General features: G+C 40.4%; 1 protein-coding gene across 1 annotated transcript in view; it reads right to left on the reverse strand.

Annotated features, from left to right (window-relative positions):
- The window catches only part of LOC109039886 (Ionotropic receptor 8a), a 67330-nt gene that overhangs the window by 6089 nt on the left and 39314 nt on the right, over positions 1–21927 (reverse strand). The window contains exons 7-9 of the mRNA XM_072300954.1: positions 21527–21648; positions 13946–14093; positions 2104–2273 (exon numbers count right to left, since the gene is read on the reverse strand). Of these exons, the coding sequence (XP_072157055.1) occupies positions 2104–2273; positions 13946–14093; positions 21527–21648 (440 nt within the window). The remainder of the gene's footprint in view (positions 1–2103; positions 2274–13945; positions 14094–21526; positions 21649–21927) is intronic.

The raw sequence follows: 21927 nt of genomic DNA on the forward strand, positions 1-21927 counted from the left end.
TTGATTTGAATTCTGGTTTGACGTTGAGATCCTAACTTCTTGAGGTTGCTCGTACCGTTGATCAAGCTGGGGTTGATTCCGTTGCGGTTGATTCCACTGAAGTTGATTCCGTGGGGCTTGAGTCCATGGTTGACTCCATTGAGGTTGATTCCATGGAGGTTGGTTCCACTAAGGTTGGTTCCATGGCAGTTGGGCCCATGGTTGGCACCATTGCGGTTGATTTTGTTGGTTCCACTGAAATTGGTTCCATGGGGTTTGACTTGATTGGTTCCCTTGCGGTTGACTGGAAACTTGGTGAAAACTTCCGCAATCGTTGTTCCCTTGAACGCTCTTTTTACGATCAAGATTTTCTTTACGTTCCTCCCGTGTAGAAAATTGACTTGGTTTTTCGAATTGGTTTAATGAGTCGCGTATAATGTCTATATTTTGGCGGGTTTCATTTATCTCCTGCCGAGTTTCGCTCATCATTAAACCTAAAGTTGCCATGCGCTGTTCAAATTCTAAAGGAGTTTCAAAGCTGTCTAATTTTCCTGAGTGTAATGTTTGACATGGCTTCTCGCTATTCCGATCATTCCGTACTTCATATCTCGATTCTCGGCGTTGAACCGATGATCCCTCAGATGGTATGGGAATTTTCCCTTCTTTAATTCCAATAAGGGCTCTTGCCGCATCTTTTGTCGAGCTATACACATACGGGAGTCCTAGCTTCTTAAATTCTACCTCTAGTTCGGACTTGGTAAGTTTGCTTATGTGCTTTTCTTTAGAAACAGCAGGCACAATTTCTGCATTAATTTCGTTAAATTCGTCTTCCCAGAAGTCTTCTAATTGGGGTGAATTTGCTTCAATTATCTCGATTGAGACCTTTTCACCTGAGGGTACATCTAAACCTAATTGTTCCTGCACAAAATCTATAATTTTCGTCGTACTTACTTCGTGGATCTTTGGGATCATATCATGCATGTCTTTCGCCAAAAATGCGAAAGCCGGAAATTCTTGCTTTAACAACGGAAAAAAAATGTGTTGCATCAATTTCAACACGGCTTCCTTTAGAAAAGGAAAAGCATACATTCTTTTTTTCCATATTTCTAAATAAGTGACGGCAACCTAGTAAAGAGGAATTTATTCCCACGAAATATCAGTGATTGCAAATCTATCGTGGCGACGAGATATAAATCTCTCCCACGAGATATTGGTCACCGAAATCTATCGCGGCGATAAACTGGAAAGATGGATTTTTCCTTGTTGCGTAATCCTCGATCGATGCGATAGAACTTCGCACCGACTATCAAGGCACTACACGTGCCGGCTCAACAGTGCCGATCTAACAACGTGTCACTAGCGAAAACCTTAACTATGATCATCGTTGTATGACGCATTGATTCCCAACTTTAAAAGATGCTCAAAATTCTCGTTCAGGTACCGTGACGACCTAAGCCTCCACCATGTAATGATGCGGCAGCTCCGAAGATATCCTGTAAAGGAGAAGGGGGAAGGCCCTCGAGGAAGGAGGCGATAGCGAGGGATATATCCCTCGGATCAAACCTCCGACGCGAGAGCAAAGGGGGAGGACCTCGGAAAAGGTGGCGATAGCGAGGGATATATCCCTCGGATCAAACCTCCTTGCGAGATCCAGGTAGAAGAAGAAAAAGGGATAAAACGAGGGGGCAAAGAAAGTGAATACTCGTTTTGAACTAGACGTGATATTTCTCGCATAAGATCAGCACGTTGTACAATTATTGACCAACAGCATCTGACGGTAAAAAAAAGATCATTGAATATTGGCGACTCCACTTGGGTTTGAGCGTGGCACCAAGGTCCACGCACCAAGTGGCATCCGCAACAATACTGAACTCCGGGACTCCTCGCGCTCTGCTCTGAAGCTCTCTCGCGCTTTCCTCTCCTCTGCGCGTGCGCACTCCCTGGCCGCTCTGATTCGACGCTGCAATCGTCATCCAGCGAACTTGACCGGTCATTTCCGATCATGACCGATCCTGACTATGGAAACTTTCGCATCTCCTCACAATACACAAGCTAATAAAATAAAAATTGAAAGCAAGTCGAAGGGGAAAAAACAGATTTGTTGTATAATTGTTGATAACTTACTTGCGACTGATTTCCTCCTGCAAGCGGCTCCCCTGCTGGACGGCTAAAGCGTACGGCTGCTCGGCAAAAATTTCGCCCACTTCGGTGAGGTTGCAGTTACGGGAAACCTCGTACTTGATCTCAGCCGAATCGTGGATCAACGCAAACTCACCATTCTCACTGTCAATCACCTTTAAAAATAAATGCGCACCGTATGAAACGTTGTCAGTTGACGAATGTAAGTGATTTGCCGTCAGAATGACATCTAACTCAAAAGCTCAATCAAGGCAGTTGATTTTGCTTAAAAACTATTTGAACCTTTTACCAATTAATAATTATTAACACAAATATTGATGGCTGAAGTGTGGAGCTACAAAACCACGTATCTTTATTGTAGTGTTTAAATCTCCACTCCTAGCTACATTATTTTTTTTCTAAAAAGAAACTAGCCAACTTAATTACTTGCAATTTATGTAGAGTTTTCCGCTAACAGAGCAGAAAAATCGTGGACGTTTTTAAGAAATTACGTTGGCTTACTTTCCAAAAAAAAAAAAAAAAAAGAAAGAAAGAAAGAAAAAAAAAAACAAAAACAAAGTACACTAAAATAAGTGTCTGGCATGGGAAACAAGGATTTCAATTTCTCAGACAAGACCGTCTTCTTATATTTAATCCTCGAGGAAATCTAGTTTATGAAACCCATACATTCTTAATTAGGGAGCAAGACTGCCTTACTGCACGAGTCAAAAGTCTAGTCTAGGTCATGATATTGTCCAGTTGAGGGAACGTAAGACCGTTTTGTTACAAGGAAAATATTTCCTTCTTGCACGGGTCAAAAATCAAGTCTCTGTAACAAAATTGTCTGGTGCTGGTAACAAGACTTGTCTCTACAAAATGCACGACAGAAATTAAAATTGCAAATAAATCTCGCAAATTAATCAATCGAGCGATATTCATGAATATTGAATTCTACTTCCCTTCATTCACTCCTATCAGAATTGTCCTGCCCTATCTACCAAATTTTTCCGACTTAACTGGGACTCGAACCCGGAATCTACATTGAGCATTGCGAGCTTACACCGCGCTCCATAGCGCCTTCAATTTTTCAGATGCAACACATACATCCATCAAGCACGAATAGTTGTATCTCTGCGCCGCGCTACGCGCCGTTGTCGACGAGCTATGAGCTGACTCTATGTATTTTTGTAATTTTCAACGGTTTACTGGTTAATACTGGTTAATACTAGTTAATTATGGCTAAGTTACACGTTAAGGTTAAGTTTGTTCAAAATATACTATGATATATCCAAATCAATAATCATATTTTGACAAAAGGACGCATTTCTGTCAAACGGAACTATGTGCATTATTACGTGAGCCTCGTTATGCACATATTCTTATGGGTCTCAGGGCTCATGTCCTAATACACATAGTTCTGTTTGATAGAAATACGTCCAAAAAAGGAAATGAATAAAAAGTAAAGCAGTGGGGAAAGACTATCTCTTCTGAAGGAGTTACAAATGTCGAGTAAGAGAAAAAGGATAAAAAAGTGGAAGTATGTCAATTTCCAAGACATCGGAATAATATAGATAACTAATATTTTAAAATCAATGTAATCAAATTTTAAATAAACCACGTTCAGCAGAAAAGAACCAAGCCACATCATCTATCGACAAATTTAATTTAGCAATTTAATTTCTTACGTGGGAACGGTTGCGCGGATTTTTTTTTTTTTTTTGCAAATTTCAGTGAATGTCCTGCACATTACGGAGCAAATTCCTTTAAATTATCACACGGAAAAAAATGAGTTAGGGTTGAGGACTAGTTTCTGCCCTTCAACACTACCGCGCGGTACCTGATTTCGCAGTCGTAAGCCAAGGTAGTGCTGAAGCCTACCTCGCGCTTGCGCTCCACGGTAGATGACCCGTGACGTTCAGAAACAGATCTGGCAGCGCGTAGGCACAGAAACAGAAGGCTCCAAGGATAGATCCGGTAGGGCTGAAGCCTACTTGATGCAAAGTTGCCAAAATGTGCGAAAAAATCTGATTATACCCGTAGAGCATAATTTCACTGCGCACAATATAGTTTTTTCAATTATTTTTATTTTTTTTTTAATTTTTTATTTTTTAAAATTTTTCTTGCAGTTTATTTGGCTTTTCTTCCTGTTTTTTTTTGTTGCTCAGGAAGCCATAGCTAGCTATAGACACGAGTTTTTACAAAGAAATTATTTGATTGTCAACGGGCATCAGGGAGACTTTTAGAACATTCATGCTCCATAGCTCCGGCTTTCAAATTTTCAGGGATTAAGGTCGAGTAGAATCTGTTTCTGCAGATTCACTCGTCAGTTCGGTGAAAATTTGTCGCCACCACCGGGATTCGAACCCGGGATCTATGGGTCTAGAGTCAGACGCGCTAACCGCTAGGCCAACCTGGCCAGCTTACTTATGTTAAGGAAAATCTGAGTTTTTGGGTGTTGATTCTTTCCTCATAGTATTAAACTATTACTTTAAATAAAGCGCCGGACTGGGCAACGCGACGCGGGGCAGCCATGTTTTCTTTCCTCGTCCGAGGCGAATACGATGACGTAGTCGAGCAGTCCACGGCGCATACGCATCCCGGACATTCTAGCCTTCCGCAAGAGAAATTCTACTTGTGGAAACAAGCTTGCCGTGTGTGTTGCAGTCAAGCGGCGGGTAGGCGCTACGGACAGCGAGAGGTAGCGTTGACGAATACATGTTCTGTTCCTCAGGACTACCGACCCTAAAACTACCCATAGGTAGTGCCGAACCCTACCCTGATTTTTTTCCGTGCAGAAGCGTCTGCACAACTGCTCTCTCGTAAAAAATGAAATCACCCCGTTAAAAATTGGCAATAGCTGATATGGCTTGATTCTTTTTTGCTAAACGCGGTCCAAAAACGGGTTTATTTGACCCAACTTAGAACTTTGCGCAAGGATGAAACATCTAAAGGTTAATTTTTGCGATTCGCACAAGTTTTGAGGCCTACTTTGCAACCCTCAAGCTTAATACGAGTACATCACAATTCTCGGGTGTACTACAAGTATACACGGGTTCTTGGAACTTCCTTGTAAAAGGTCAACGAGGTTTAGAGGAGGAAAAAATCAGCTAACTTCGCGATCAATGACGAGGTGTGAAGTTTTTCCAAGAAAATGCATCAGCAACTCCGAGGTAATAATCCGCAGAGAGAAAGTCGGGCACGACATGAATGAAAAAAACTAAATCCATGCATCCGGAGTAGGATGAATATTTTCTTTTCTTTGACAGACTTTCCGCCGAATGACAGCACGTATAGGCAAAGCAAGCTCCTATGACGTAAGGTCGTATCTCGATTCCCGCATGAGCCTCAGGAAGCATGGCTTTATATTTCAACAGGGCTCACGTTAAAATTGAGACACGCTCTTATGTTAGAGAAGCGACGATATGCATCGTTGAGAGAACTATAAGCACGACAAACTTAGAATATCAAAAATGTGTTCGTGAGTTCCGCAGTTTCATCTCTTATTCCTATCACGAGCTCAGAAAAGTCTATTGATGTCTAAGAACCTATGACTTTTACCAGTTTATCCACAAGATGAAAACCATGTTTACTACCGTAGACCTCAAGAAATAGCTAGGATCTCTGGTAGAGTGGGTCTGTTTCACGCAAATAAATACACTATTCTGTCGTGCTAAGGAAGAACGCCGTACGAACATTTTAGGAACTCAAGGCGAAATTGCAAACAAAATTATCTGAAAAATTAGAAGAAAGATATTTACAAGTTTACCAGAAAATTCGTGTTTTATCAAAGGAAATTTGGCAGTGCCTGAAGGTTTATACGGTGTTTTTCCTTAGCACGGCAGTATTAATCGGTAAAAATTGCACAAAAATCACGTTGGGCACGTCAAAAAATCTGAAATCCATTCCTCAGTGCTGCGCAATTAGCGTAGTTTAAGACACGCTTTTTCAAGTTTCCCGCGGCTACGAACAGTTTTTCTCAGTTACCGCCGACCAGGTTTCCATAGAAAGGGGAGTCATGAAAAATTAATTTGAGTAAACAGACATTGCACTAATTTTTTGTATTGTATATGCTTTCAATCGTTTTCAAGCGTTTGTTTCCTTTTTCTTCCTTTATTTTCAAGGAACAAAAGCTTTGAATGAACTGAAATCTTACTCAAGGAGAGTTTATAATAGTTCGCGAGATTGTTTATTCATCTAGGATAAGGCTATCCTCCATGGTTTCAGGACACAGCGTCAACGATTTTTTGTTCGCGCACCTGTTTCGTCCAGTCGTTTACGTTCACGCTTAGAATAGGGAACAGTGACTAGGCCCGAGCGTCATATTTTAGTCCGTATGTAAAATTATATTGACAATATCAAAATGAGAGTATTTAGAGAGAATGATGTGTTGTTATGGTAACTCATTTTTTAAACGAAATGTTACTTTCCTTTTTTTATTCATCTTTTCAAATTGCGTCATTGATGAATATTTGGTTTTATTTCTATCTTTAAAATTTTCGATTTAAAATATTTTAGATACTTTTTTTAAATGAAAATATATTCCTTCATTTTAAGAACATCTACATTTTTAAATATTGCAAATATTTGTAAAACCTTTACTAGACGATGACATCGATAGTAATCCCAATGAGCTGTAGTCGTGTTAGGAAAAACTGAACAAAAATGAATAAGAGAGGGAAAGAAACCAAGAAGGACGCAATTTTTGGTTTTGACCATTTGAACATCGATCTTTTAGAGTCAAATACGTCCAATTTTGAGAATTTGGTTGCGCTTATACCGCGCTGTAGTACGGTATAAGCACAAAAAGCAAGACAAAGTTAAAGTACTTTGGAAAACATCGAAATTGACATGGACTCAATTCAGTATTTTCCTTTAATACATATTTACTTCCATCAATTTAAATGAGAATGATCCATGCAGAGTGTACAAACATTTCAAGATCATGAGTTGAAAAATGCTGACTCCGCGAGTTAAATATTAGAGCCTAACACAGCGAAGCGGCGCGGCGCGCACTGGCGCCTACAAACCTAAGCGGATACTTCACGCATTGCGCAATGCTTGAAGTATCCCCTTAGGTTTGTAGGCGCCAATACGCGTGTTGAACTGGCCGGCAGCCCACGGCGCCTCAAGCAACTATTTCACATCAGAGGTGTTGCACAGTATCATACGAAATTGAAGGCGTTTCAACTTATTAAGAATGACTGGCATCCTTTCAGAGTACAGAGCTTTCCTCGAAAAATAAATCAAGATACTACGGCATAAAATTAGAGCGGTGGTCCAAAAACTCACTGAGTCCTAGCATCCGTATTTAATAACGTTTAGGATACTTTTCGAATTTCAATAGAGAAAAAAGTGACTCGATTCAGGCAGAAAAATTCTCTAGTATGCCGTCAAGAAGATTTTATTTTGCAAGCCTTATGGTCTATCAGATATTTGGATTGCATTTTGCAAAAAGGAACTAGAAGAATTGCGATGATGCTAAGATTGTGCATTTTCATCCTTTGCAATAAAATTAAAGCAACCATGAAAAAATATGAAATTTACATTATAATTTTGTCTTATATTAACAGTTTTTAGCGAGTAAAGTAGAAACTGTTAATGGATAATCAGGTTTTTCTTCCAAGACAAAAAGAAGTTGCACAATCTTAGCAACTTTGCAATGCTACTGGTTCCTTCTTGCAAAATGCAATCCATTTGTTCCCAAGATCTGGTCGAGGAACACTTGGGAATCGATCGCTCTTTCAGAATGCAATATTCTCTGGTGATGTTTTTTGAGAGTTATTTCAAAGTACCTCTCGTCCCTCTTGGTAAAATCTCAAGTGAACGCACTTCTGGCGTACCTCCTGCCGTTAGGGAATTTTCGAAGGGAGGCCGTAAGATCGGGAACTTATCAATTGATTGATCGACTACTAACGTGTCCTCCAAGTATGCCACCATTTGTCCTAAGTGTATCAACTTCTAAAAAGTTATAGAAGCAATTTGAGCGACAACGGAACCAGTAGCAAGCTTACGCGTGTTGTTTTTTAAAATCCTATGCCTGTTTTTTAAATCCTGTTAAAAAAACGCATTTCAATAGTTTTGTGTTTAATTTACTGCGCCGACTGTGCTTTGGAGGCACTGTTTTCGTGTTTTTAGGTGACCCAACCCTTCTTTTGAAGGATTCCTGGTTGATATTCGGATACATTTTCGGTTTTTGCAGAACATACACAGAAATATCATGAATTTTTAAAAATCAGTTTATAGGGTGTCATTGCGCCCAACAAATATTTTTGTTGAAGTTAGTGAATAAAAATTATAATAACCGCACCAAATTAATGCAAAATGAGCAGTAGCCCTATCAGCGATACTCGCGAACCGAAAATTACGTCATATGCCGAGTTGATGGACGCATGAAAGGCCTTCACACGTTTAGGCTGTTATTCCACCCATTGCTCCACAGACCTGACTTAACTCGGGGAAAGAACAGGTTTTAGACCTCCAGTCGTTATCTAAGTATGTTTTACATATACCACGGTATAGTCCAGGGTACGGAGAATCCGAAAAGCCGATGTGAGCAATAACGACCTATACGCGGATAGGCTGTGATTCGTGTGGTATCCTCAATTGCTCCATCTGTCAATATCCTGTTATCTATTGATCGACAGGCTCATTGATAAGGAGTAGATTGAGTTCCAGAGATGGCTCGCTGATCGAGATCATTCTGGAGACAAAGTCCTGGGGAACTTCACCTCGAACTCGAGTTACAGACAACAAAAGGGCTCTCCTTCCAGGCCAGAGAGCACACTCGAACAAATAAAGCCTCGACTCTAGCAAGACAAGGAGCTATGCCCCGCATTTGCGTTCCCAATCATAACACGCTCATTACTCACGGCATGAAGTCAGGGCTACTGCATTTGCGATATTAAATTTCAGAGCGCCTTATCTACTTTTATTGCGATTGCAAAATGTTTCATTCCAGTCAATAGCTCTGCAGTTTTAAGGAGAAAGCATTCGCATGTTGCCGAAGCAGAATGATTACATTATAGGAACATTGAAAATATTTTTCTCAGGGATATTTGGACCGCGTTTAGCAGAAAGGAACCAAGCCACATCAGTTTTTGCTATAAATTTAATCGGGCAATTTAATTTTTTACCGGAGAACTTTTGTGCGAATTCCTTAAAATATTTTAAGGAATTTGCCTCGTACTATGAAGAAACTTCAATGAAATTTGCACATAAAAATTCCCACAAGCGTTTTCATATAAAAAATTAAATTCCACGATTAAATTTGGCAAGAGCTGATGTGGCTTGGGTCCTTTCTACTTAACGCCGTCCATGTAGAAACATTTGATGAAATTCAGTCCGGTCGTTTGGCAGCAATATAGGTTCCCAAAAGGAATGCACTCTGGACTTCTCTCTCAGAATTTCAACAATGCAGGGAAAATTTGGCGACTTGGAATATTTATGCATCCTCATTCTTCTGCGCGATAGAGCTCCTGCAGGCTGCTTGAGAGTTCCCAGAAACCCCATTTAATTAATGACAACGGAACGCAACATTATTTTCGGTTGCTTCGAAGTTTGGAATACAGGTAAAAAAGAGAGAGCTTCAACAATCAACCAAAAAAGATGCTCTGTAAGTACACACACGGACGATTAAAATTGGAGAAAATCAGAGGCAGACATGAGTTTCAAATTGAGATCTTACATGCAGCGTCATTTCCCATATCTCGCCATTATGGGATTGAAACAGCGAAAGATACCTAAATGTTCTTATAGAGCGTAATTGCATTTCAACCTTGCAAAATTACGTATCAGAATTTGTCTTTTTTCAAAAAGAATTTAAACTTTAAAAAAAAAATCCACTTATACTCCTTCTGACCGAGGCAAAAAATAAGGAAAATTTTAGAGAAGTGGTGTCCAACTATGTTTTTGTAAAAGAAATGAATTATTTAAGATAATTTTGGAGCCTCGAAATGAAGAAACGTTCCTTCGACTGGGAAACGACGTATATTCTTCATTTCCGCCGAGTCAGAAGTAATTTTGACTGTAATTTGAACGGAGAGATAATTTCACTAGTCGTAAATAATAAGGTTTAAGGACCAGGAATTATTTTTAATGATGAGAGTAGTTCTCATCTTTTCGCAAATTTGTTTTACGTCGCTAAAGCTTTAGATGTTGATTAAGTTGTGAATTTACTTACAGAGAGAAGTCTCTTGGCTTCTTTCGGAGTCATTCTCTTGAATTTCCTGTCTCAAAGGAGTCTTTTTTCTTTTAAGCCGTGCAATCCGCTATTAACCCTCCATTAAATGGACGTATTTATACGAAAGGGAACTAAGCGCCAAATTTCCAAATTTCAGTTTTTAACGGATCTGGATTCTCCATGTAATAGGCTGCTCTCACACGTAAATATGCCCCCAAAATACTAATTTCATCCCCTGGAATCAGCCCCTGAAAAATCGCAAAACAGGGAATCAGCGATTACGAATAAAATCAAAAGGAACTATATGTAATTCCCTTTGATTTAATGCGCTAACCCGGATTCCGAATTAAATCATAAGGCGCTATCTCCACTTGAATCACTTGATTGGCGCGCGCGCGGCGAAGCTTGGTGGAAACTTGGTGAAATTTAGTACCGGGGGGTATTTTTGGACGGGAAACTCGAATTTCGGGTCAAATTTTGAAAATTCAGAAATCCAAGATGGCGGACATGGCCTAAAATGCTATCTCGGCCCCTACCCAGCCGATCTTGGTGAAACTCGGTATCAGGGGGTATTTTCGGACGGGAAATTCGAGTTTTGGGTCAAATTTTGAAAATTCAGAAATCCAAGATGGCGGACATGGCCTAAAATGCTATCTCGGCCCCTATCCAGCCGATCTTGGTGAAACTTGGTATCAGGGGGTATTTTCGGACGGGAAACTCGAATTTCGGGTCAAATTTTGAAAATTCAGAAATCCAAGATGGCGGACATGGCCTAAAATGCTATCTCGGCCCCTATCCAGCTGATCTTGGTGAAACCTTGGTATCGGGGGTATTTTTGGACGGGAAACTCGAATTTTGGGTCAAATTTTGAAAATTCAGAAATCCAAGATGGCGGACATGGCCTAAAATGCTATATCGGCCCCTATCCAGCCGATCTTGGTGAAACTCGGTATCAGGGGGTATTTTCGGACGGGAAATTCGAATTTCGGGTCAAATTTTGAAAATTCAGAAATCCAAGATGGCGGACATGGCCTAAAATGCTATCTCGGCCCCTACCCAGCCGATCTTGGTGAAACTCGGTATCAGGGGGTATTTTCGGACGGGAAATTCGAATTTCGGGTCAAATTTTGAAAATTCAGAAATCCAAGATGGCGGACATGGCCTAAAATGCTATCTCGGCCCCTATCCAGCCGATCTTGGTGAAACTCGGAATTAGGGGGTATTTTCGGACGGGAAACTTGAATTTTGGGTCAAATTTTAAAATTTCATAAATTCAAGATGGCGGATGTGGCCTAAAATGTTATCTCCTATTTAAACGCGCATCGCCAAAAAATCCCAGATGTCGTCCCCTGAGTGACGGTCACATATCGACCGTGCGTTCCCTCTGGCTCGATCGATGTCAGTGTGCACTGACATGGACAAGGGGCTTTTAACGAGCGAACAAATTAACGAACCCATCGGAATCACTTAATTTTCATTAAAATCACTGTTAGGTACTTTATTGGAATCGGAACAGTATTTAGAAATTCATGAGTATTAAGAGCGCGCTGGAAGGATTACGTGGTCAAAAGCGTGACCGTCACCTAGGGGTTCGTCAGGCCCCATCTTGACTTCCTCGGAGACGCGAGTTTAAATGGGAGCTCAGAATACGCAACTTCGAACTTGTTTTCCGTGGGATAATAATGTTTCAAAAAATCGGAGAAAATTCCAGCGAACTGTGCGTACTCAATCCTCCAAAAAAATGCAAAAATTAAAAATTACTGAATAACCTCATTGTTAAAATTTTAAACTCCGATATGGCGGATGTGGCCTTCAACAATAGCTCAATGCCTGAATCGTTTGTGTGAAGTTCGGTATTAGGGGCTCAAAATGACAACAGAAACTGTTTTATTTAGATACGAAAATTTTAACATAGGTAATCAGCAGATGAAGGGAATTCACGATCCGACGCTGCTAGGTAAACCACGCACCTCGACGACTCGGTGTATTGTGAACGTACACGGAGAAAAAAACTTCGTGCGTGGGACCCGAAGTTATTAGGTCATATGGATCTGTGAAGTTTTCGGATTGAGCATCTGAACACTTTCGGTCCAGCTGCTGAGGTTTTGATCACACATCTGAAACTTCAGTTCTTACATCTAAAGTACTTCGGTTTTCACATCCGAAAATTTCGGTTCTCACATCCGAAAAACTTCGGTTCTCACACCTGAAGACTTCAGACGTAAGAACTGAAGTTTCAGATGTGTGATCCGAACCTCGACAGCTAGACCTAAAGTGTTCAGATGCTCAATCCGAAAACTTCAGAGATCCATATGACCCAAACTTCGGGTCCCACGCACGAGTTTTTTTCTCCGTGTAGAGTGCCATATATTTAAAGTTTACAAACGTGGAAATTTCCACATCTCATCCACATTGGCAAGATGCAGCGGGAAAGCAGATTGAGGTTAGGTAGGTATATTTGGGCTCCCACCACCTCCGGCCTTCACAACCCGGCCCGTGCGCTTTACGCAGGTTCATTGGCGGCCATTCTAGACGTGTAGTGCGTTTGTTTAAGAAATAGCTATCATTTTAAGCCACATCCGCCATCTTGGATTTCTGAATTTTCAAAATTTGACCCGAAATTCGAGTTTCCCGTCCGAAAATACCCCCTGATACCAAGTTTCACCAAGATCGGCTGGACAGGGGCCGAGATAGCATTTTAGGCCATGTCCGCCATCTTGGATTTCTGAATTTTCAAAATTTGACCCAAAATTCGAATTTCCCGTCCGAAAATACCCCCTGATATCAAGTTTCACCAAGATCGGCTGGATAGGGGCCGAGATAGCATTTTAGGCCATGTCCGCCATCTTGGATTTCTGAATTTTCAAAATTTGACCCAAAATTCGAGTTTCCCGTCCAAAAATACCCCCGGTACTAAATTTCACCAAGTTTCCACCAAGCTTCGCCGCGCGCGCGTCAATCAAGTGATTCAAGTGGAGATAGCGCCTTTTGATTTAATTCGGAATCCGGGTTAGCGCATTAAATCAAATGGACCTACGTGCAAAAATCCCCTATATCTCGCTTAATATGCATTTTTTCCTAATTTTGGCAACGTACGTAATTAGAGGAACTCTTCAGCTTTCAAACAAGCTAAAGTAAACCAAAATAGGTCCATTAGTACGGAAACGCCAATTGTTTTAGTCAAACTTGCTTTACTGAGAAGTTTGGAAATGGCGTTTAGCGCCTTTTCGCATAAATACGTCCAAATGTTAACAATTCCCTTAACTTCATTCAAGCCGGTTACATGTATTTCTTGTTTTGTAGTATTGTCTTCCTCAGTGATTTTTTTGCCTAACGAGAAACTTTTCGAGTTTTTTCCACCTATTTTTATTTAGTCGAGTAATCCCTCGAGAATTTTTAGATCTGTTCTCCAGCACTCATACCCTCTATTAGAAATACTTTTTGCACCAAACATAAAGAACAAGGCAGTGGCATCTTTTCTTACACGGTACTCTAAATAGTCTAAGAATTATGGGTCTCTGAGTATATTTTTGTCTACAGATTAAACTTTGTCTGGTTTCAGAGGTAAACAGAATTCACTCATGAAGAGACTAGACATAAGGCAAGACTAAACATAATCATTAATCAGGCATTTCACACGCTATGAATAATCTTGATATATATACTTACTCTTTGAAACCCGACGGAAGCGTTTGGAACAGGCCCTCCTTGTTCAATTGCGTATAAAATGTGCCCATATTGCTCCTTGATGGGATAGTCCCACACACGGTATTGTGACTGATCGCTCGATGCATTCAAGGTGATTTCTTTCCACACCCTGTTAAAAGGCAAATTGATCAATGGGCACACCAATTGGTTGGATATAAAAATCTTCTTATTAAAATGCGGCACAAAAGGTCATGAAAAATTCGAAGTATCATAATACATGCTATAGAAAACTTTGTGGACAAAGCACATACAAATTCTCAGCTAACGCACTAAGCCTCCCAAATAAAATGATCAGGACTTGTTACGTTATATATGTCGCAGGCAATGGGCAATCGCCGGCACTTTACAAGCCAGTGGTGAATAAATATAGAAAATCATCAAATTCAAAAATAAAAGAACAAGATTAGAATGCTGATTATGTTGACTATAATTTGAATAGACACTTTTCCATCCTCAAAAAATGGCAGAAATATGCACACTTAGAAGAGCGTGCAGTGAACTTCGTGACATTAGTTGGGTTGAGATCGGACAGGCAACTAAACAAACATCTTGACAAAGTGTAGAGTATCATAAACAATGAAGGCGCTTCAAGCCGAGCTCATACTTTTGAAGACCATAACCCTTAAAAATTGCAATATGGCGATGCACATCATTGCGATTTATTGAAAAAACGTGTGAGCCGCTTGCAAATTGCCGGGGATTGCTAATTGCCTGCAACATATAGAGAGGGTCACCGTAATGGTTGCAAAGGCGACGATACAAGGTATACGTGCTCATTTTTTGTTTGTTTGTTTGTTTTAATTTTCAAAAGTGATTTTTGCATTGAAATTGATTTCGTAACCGAATTTATACAAGCAAACTTTGATTTTTTGGCAACCAGGAAGTTATAATTGGAGCACGTTAAGCAGAAAGGAATCAATTCACATGCCGTTGCCAAATTTAACCGGACTTCACAAGAAAACGTTTGTGCGGATTCCTTTGAAATTTTTGAGGTAAATTGCATCATACTACGCAGAAAATTCACTGACATTTGCACGTAGATCCGCACAACCGTTTTCATATAAAAACATTAAGTGCCCAATCAATGTAGCTGATGTGGCTTGGTTCCTTCTGCTAAGTCCAATTGACAGACACAGAAAATAATAACCTCTGACTAATGAGCTGAATTTGAAAGTTGCCTGTGTATGTCCGCGTTTTCCGTGATATTCCAATGAGGGAACGTCTACTAAACTGCTTTTCCTCACCATGCCTGCGTTGAATAGTAAGATAAGGGACTTTTGCTCACGCAACTTTTGTGCGAAATTCGTAGTCAAAGGTATAAACAACGACAGTGCTAAGTTCCTCTCTTCTTCCGGAAAATCGTCGAAGTGAGGCCACGTTTCCACAGAGCGCGAAAGGGGGGGGGGGCAAGAATCCAACCACGCGGCTGTTGGCACGACAGGGTGAAATGATTTTTAACTTGTCCGTTGCGCGTCGCCGCAGATGTTGTCGAAGCGAGGAGCTGTTTTAGTGACAAAGGACAGTTTTGAAATCATCATTACAAGCGGTCTAGCTCGCGAATCCGCTTCGCGATTGACGCGGCGTCGTCGCCGCACAGTGGATCGAGTCAATGGGAGAGCTCGGACAAAATTTGGAAACTTTAAACGCTCATAACTCCGTTGATACAAAATTTTGAGGTTCTGAAACTGGATCCATTGTTTTCCTCGTGAAATGGGCCTGTTGCAAACTTTTGCTAGAGCGAAACTAAGAATTGTTTCCTGCAGATAATGCCTCAAAAATCACGATGAGCGCATCGGCAAAGTCTGAAATGCACTCATAACTTCACAATCTGCGTAAGATATTTGCGGTTTTTTGAGCTTCCCGCTTCGAAAACGATACTACGGCACAGGTGAACATTTTGTTAGAGGAGTCGTTCCATTGGCGACAATACTCATCATGGCCGACGCCAGTCCGCCAAAACACGTGTGATGGGACGAGATAACACCTGAACAGGATTAAACCATATAACAATCGGCGTGTTTACGTTCATATTTTCCTCGCCCGCCTTAATTGACCTTGAACTCTCCTCGAATTACGCGAGGAACTGCGCAAGCGTCTGCCATGATGAATATTGCCGACGATGGAGCGACTCCTCTAACAAAATGTTCACCTGTGCAGTAGTATCGTTTTTGAAGCGGGAAGCTCAAAATAACGCAAATTTCTTACGCAGATTGTGATTTTATGAGTGCATTTCAGACTTTGCCGATACGCTCATTGTGATTTTTGAGGCATTATCTATAGGAAATAACTCTTCATTCTGCTCTAGCAAAAGTTTGCAACAGGCCCATTGTCCTGCAGAAACACCCCTTGAAATGTAAGATGTGGCGCGCGAAATACACACGTAAAATTTGCAGTTTTCGTAAATAATTTCATGTCCGACCTCTCTAATTGACTCGGTCCGCTGTGCGCCGGCACCCTGTGGAACGGTACTTAATAGAAAAGTAGCAGAAAGCTCCGCAAGTCAACACGGCGGAAACGATACTCGGCGCGCAACGACGTGTGAGACAGGTTTTCCTCGTTAGAAAATTCCCAGGAGTCGCGGCTTCCGGCTCACACGCTGCAGCCCCTTCCCTGCACCCCCCCCCCACCCCACTCCCTCAAATCGACCCTTCTCGGCGGTGATAGCGGCGATGGTAGAAAATGATAGAAGAACTATAACAGAGCGTTCACAAATAACTACCGTAGGCGATGGATCCGCGATATTCATGAATTTCATTCGATTAAGGGCGAGACCATTCGTGCATGGCATCGACAGCGCGCAACCTATTCGCTCGGATGTCGCCCGCCCGGTATACAGGGTGCTCCATGTCACCTTGTCCCGGTAGGCTCATCGCGTGATATTTTCCTCGCCGATTCATGAGTTATGTTGACCAGGTCAAATAAGCTGACCGATATTGTCCCATATTTTTAAATTTTATATCATTTTTGTTTTTTTATATTTTATTTCTAAATTTTATTAATGTTTAATTTTTTCATTTTTTTATTTGTATATTTTTTATTTTTTCATTTATTGACTTTTTTTTATTTTTTTACTTTTCCATTTCTTTTTTATTTTATTTTTATCTTTTTAGGTTCCTTTTGGTGGCGTTACATTAAAGTCAGCGGATGCTCCTAATACCTTCATACATTGTAATTGGACGTATTTCTATCAAACCGATTTATGTGCAGGTGAAAAATGTGAGGTGTGCTCCTGAAAGCTGCATAAGAAAAAATGTAAAATTGGGCGTGATTCCTTTAGAAGAATTGGAAAAGCGGGATTTTAAATTCAGCAAAGAGAACTATGGGGCTACTGAATGCGGGATTCATGAGCCGCGGGCATGGCACGAGAGCGTTGTGGACAGGGCTCATGAGTTAATGCGGACCACAATCGCCAACGGCGACGGGTTTCGTCGCCGCTGACGTCACTGTCACTTTATTATTCTCATTCACTCTTACGGCAGAGCACACCCCATATTTCTCACCTGCACATAAATCTGTTTGATAGAAATACGTCCAATTTGAGTTAGGTAATCACAGTCGGACTCGGGTGTTATAGATTAAAACGTATCTATGGCCAAAGTGAGGAACCAAGTATATCCGTCTGACGTCCGTCTGCAGAGTTATTGACTTCCTTTCAAACGTTCTTTTCTTCGAAAAAAGAGTCAGCATAATTTCTTGAGAACTTCTTCGATTTTCCTTGTTTGTCCCTGTTCGCAGAATATTCTGTAAAAATTTCAAGCTATTAAGTTGGTTTGTTTCTCCTTTAAAAAATAAGAAAGGAGCGGAAATTTTGAGACACCACAATGGAGATGTGTGGTTTTGCACTTTGGTCCTCGAGATGGATGCCGATGGGAACATGTTAGAGATGAGATAAAATAGGAGAAGAAAACGCAGTGGAGGGAGATGAAAGAAAGGAAGAAATAGGAAAATTGAGGAAGATTATCAAAAAAAGGAAGAAAAAGGAGGGATAATAAAAAGAATAGAAATAATGGGAGCAGGAGAAAAAACAGAGAAATTATAGTAAACGAGAGGGAAAATGGATGAAGAAGAGGAGATGTTATTATAAGAAAAAGGTTACCCTTATTAAAAAGGTGTTTAAAAAGAATCTAAATATCTAAGAAATGCGAATTTAAAAATCTCTTAGCCCCATGATCCCCCCACAGGTTTAGAAGGAAAAGGAGGGAGAGAGATGCTGAGAAATTTGGCAACCTCCTCAAAATTGCAAAAAAAGCAATCCTGTTACACCACGCAAAATCGTCGTGTAAAGGCTCGCTGCAAATGACAGTTTGAGGTTTCGACTTCCAGGAATCCGAATTTCATACTCCTTGAGAAACAATCTAAACGAACTTCGAGAATATCAGGTGTGGTTCCGCCTACCGCTCACCTCTTTGAGATACCAAAGGTGGTGACGCCAAAAAGCTCCGAGACTATGAAATTCGGGTTCTCCGAATCTGATGACGCCCGGTACAGTTTTCTCCCGGAGCCTCTGAGGATTTAACAATTTGTATGGAGGGCGAGAGAGGGGTTCTGACCCTTCCCTACAGCCTGTACTGCCGTTCAACGCAAAAACGCCGCAAACGCCATTTTACATTCTTTGGGAACAATGTATTATAACAGAAGAACTTGTGTGCCTTGGGACAATGTTTTTTTCAGAATTTTTTCCCAAATAATACCAAGAACTTAACCTGAAAATTTGAGGTGCATGGGTAAATCAATTTTTATTTTATAAAGTTTTTCCAAAAAAACGTGGAAAAATCTTGATGGATTTACGGCGTTCTTGCTTAGCATGGTGCATGGTGTGTGGGGCTGTAATTTAAGATAATATGAACCGATTTTAAAATATTTGGCATCGATGTAAGTTGACATTTTCCATAGTTTCAGATTAAGATTAAATATTTTCAAAATTTTACCGAAAAACATTAGCTCTCAAGTACGGTGACACTACTTTACAAACTCGTCGATAGTTTGTGAGCCCCAAGACCCCATTGGATACCGTGGGGTCGATTTTTAACGCATACAATTTCATAAGACCATCATTGAAATTTGTAAGAAAATAACCATTAAGCTTGTTCCTCATATTTCAAAATTTTTTGAAAAGAGGTTTTTCAAGGGCAGTGGACCACTAAGCAAGGCACAAATAATCCATTCTGATACACGTTTCCCACTTGAAATTTTACGCAGAACACTGTTTGGGTAACGAAAATTGCCGAATTAACTCCCAACTGTGACATTGACGGTTTTTTGATGCATGAATTCAAACTTCCTTGCTCATGAAAAAAGCAAATCTACGTATGTTTCTACGCGAGTCAAATCGCGATTACAATGCTAGTCCTTGCGACATGAAAATATGACAACCTCAATCTTGGTGCTTAAGCTTAGTTACATTTTTTAATACTGTTTACAATTTAAACAACATAGGACGATAGAACACTGCTTGATTAAGAAGTTAGCTACGCCCGTTAATTGTAGGTCGAGAGTTGACTCACTTAAAACTTTTAAGTGAGTCAAGGAAGACAATACTTTTAAGTTAAAAGTATTGTCTTCCTTGCGAGCGGGCAATTATAATTTTCCGTAACTTGACAAACTAGAATCGTTGAAATCTTACTTAGGAGTTAATTTAAGCAAATTTTGTCATGTTTTAAGTGGAACATTGATTAGGAAACATGTATCAGGATGTTTCAATATGTACCTTATCTAATGGTCTATTTTGAAGTAGGTATCTTCATCTCTGATTTCTTAACCCAATCATGAAGACTAAAAATGCCTAGGTTGTTCGCTAAAATTGCGTAGAAATATTTTTTTAAATTTTTTCTTGAATATATAGATGAACGTTTAAGAAGACACTATTAATTTGGTGTGCCTCATCTAATGCTCCATATTAAAGTATATGTTGATCCCTTATTTTTTAACCCAAACATAAAAATCATTCTCTTCACATATGCGTAATAAATTTTCCAAGACTCTAAGACTGAAAATGCCCAGGTTGTTTTCTAAAATTGCGTATGAGACGTTTTTTTAAATTTTTCTTAAAATAAAAATAAACCGTTTAAAAAGGAACTTAATATTGTCATATTGAACTTGTTTTGGTGTGCGATTGAAAAGGGTATAGAGGGTCGTGAACACCCTGTACAACATCGGGTTGATTGTTGGCTGGATCAGATAACGGACTGATTTCGCGTGAGCAAAGAGAGGTCACCGGGGCGTCGAATTCGTCTTCCTCCCGACATAACACCACAGCTACATTTTAAGATGAGCCCCGCCGTCCGTTTACATTCACGCCACCAAGAGCTCATGTTAAAATAGAGCTACGCGCTTCCGTCGGCAGATTCCCGAATTGATTCGTTATGATTTCTATTCGTCACTGCCGGGTGAACAAATTGAATTGATTGGCGGGCTCCGCGCGCCGTCACTAAATTTTCTGGGAAAAGCGGGGGTGTCGATTAGAATCAATTATAGACTACATTTTGGAATTGGGAGCTACATCCCCGGGTAAGGGAAAAAACGACCGTGTTGCCAAATTCCCTTCGATGAATTACGGATTTATCGAGAAATTCGTAGATGCTTTTCTTCCAATTTCTCAGCAAATTTCGTCCGCCATTCAATCTAAAATACCCGAAAATCTCCAGGAAAAGTATGCACATTACCTGCTTTCGAAATAATATTTTATTCGGGGAGATTCGGCAACATTTGAAGGTTCATACGCCGTTTTTCCCAAACACGGTAGTTTTATTTCTGGCCCACCCATAAAAGCACCTATTTGTATGGCGGATCTATTGGCACTTATGTTTATTTCTATGATGAGCCAGAGATAGTATTTTCTGATCACAAGATGTGGTCAAATTTTAAACTCTTCCGAGATTATCGAAATGAATCATGTTACATAGATACCCTCCTCCTTCCCTTCATGTCTTGGTTTCGGTCAGCGGTACCTACTGTTGTTGGAGCGATAGGATTTGCCATGTAACGATTGATTCCCGCATGGAAGGGTGGAGGCACCCCTTTGGTCTAAAATTAACCCTCAAGCTCCCGTAATCTCTCGTGGTTGAGGTTGTAATATTGTTACGGTAGATGCTATGAAGCTTGTTCCCACGCCCAAATGATCGCGGTTGAATCGATTAGGTGGATAACTCCAACTTGTTAATTATTGACGGCACACGTACAGTTGGATTGACGATGAGATGCGTTGTTAAAGTCAACAAAATAGGCTCAGTCAACGAGAACAATTATCGGTCTAGGAGCAATTACGTTAGTCGTCACTTAATATTTCGAAATTCAACGTAACAAGGAATTCCAGCGGACTTTTGAGGTAGTCTAAAGTAACAATTCATATCACCTAAGGATTGGTCCATACTGTGGACTCAAATAAATTTTTTTTAAAGCATTTGTTTCTAAAGAGGAACTTTTCAAAAAAAAAAATCATAAAATAAAAAAAAAGTACTTCGTGTCAACTTCAGTCAAAACGGAGGTTTGGTCTTGACCCTCAAAATAAGTTGTGCGAATAAAGAAGAGTGTGGAAATACTAACCGGTAGAGAGTGTCTTCGGCAAATTTCATGTTTTTGAAATACTGGTGAGTGCTTGAGCCGTTCACCACCGAATAGGTTATTCGAGACTGTTTGGCCAGTTGCTCGAGCGATTGTACAGGTGACTGAAACAATGAAAAATAATTCAATGATCTCTTCTTCCAACTGAAGTGCCCACAAGATGTGTAAGGTGGGGATACTCAAATCTTCTAGTGCAGCCAAACGACCCACAAACGGGGCTCATAAATATTGCTTTTCACTGGCACCTGTGTGAAAATTCCGAAAGAAAACAAAATCGTAAAAAAAGGCATCCTATTGGGTTCTGACACGATTCCATTCTTTTTGAGAACTCCATGCCGCACAAACCGCATGAACCGCAAGCATTAGAGTTAATAAACAATAAG

Source organism: Bemisia tabaci, chromosome 5, assembly GCF_918797505.1.
Source record: "Bemisia tabaci chromosome 5, PGI_BMITA_v3".
NCBI classification, from domain to species: domain Eukaryota; kingdom Metazoa; phylum Arthropoda; class Insecta; order Hemiptera; family Aleyrodidae; genus Bemisia; species Bemisia tabaci.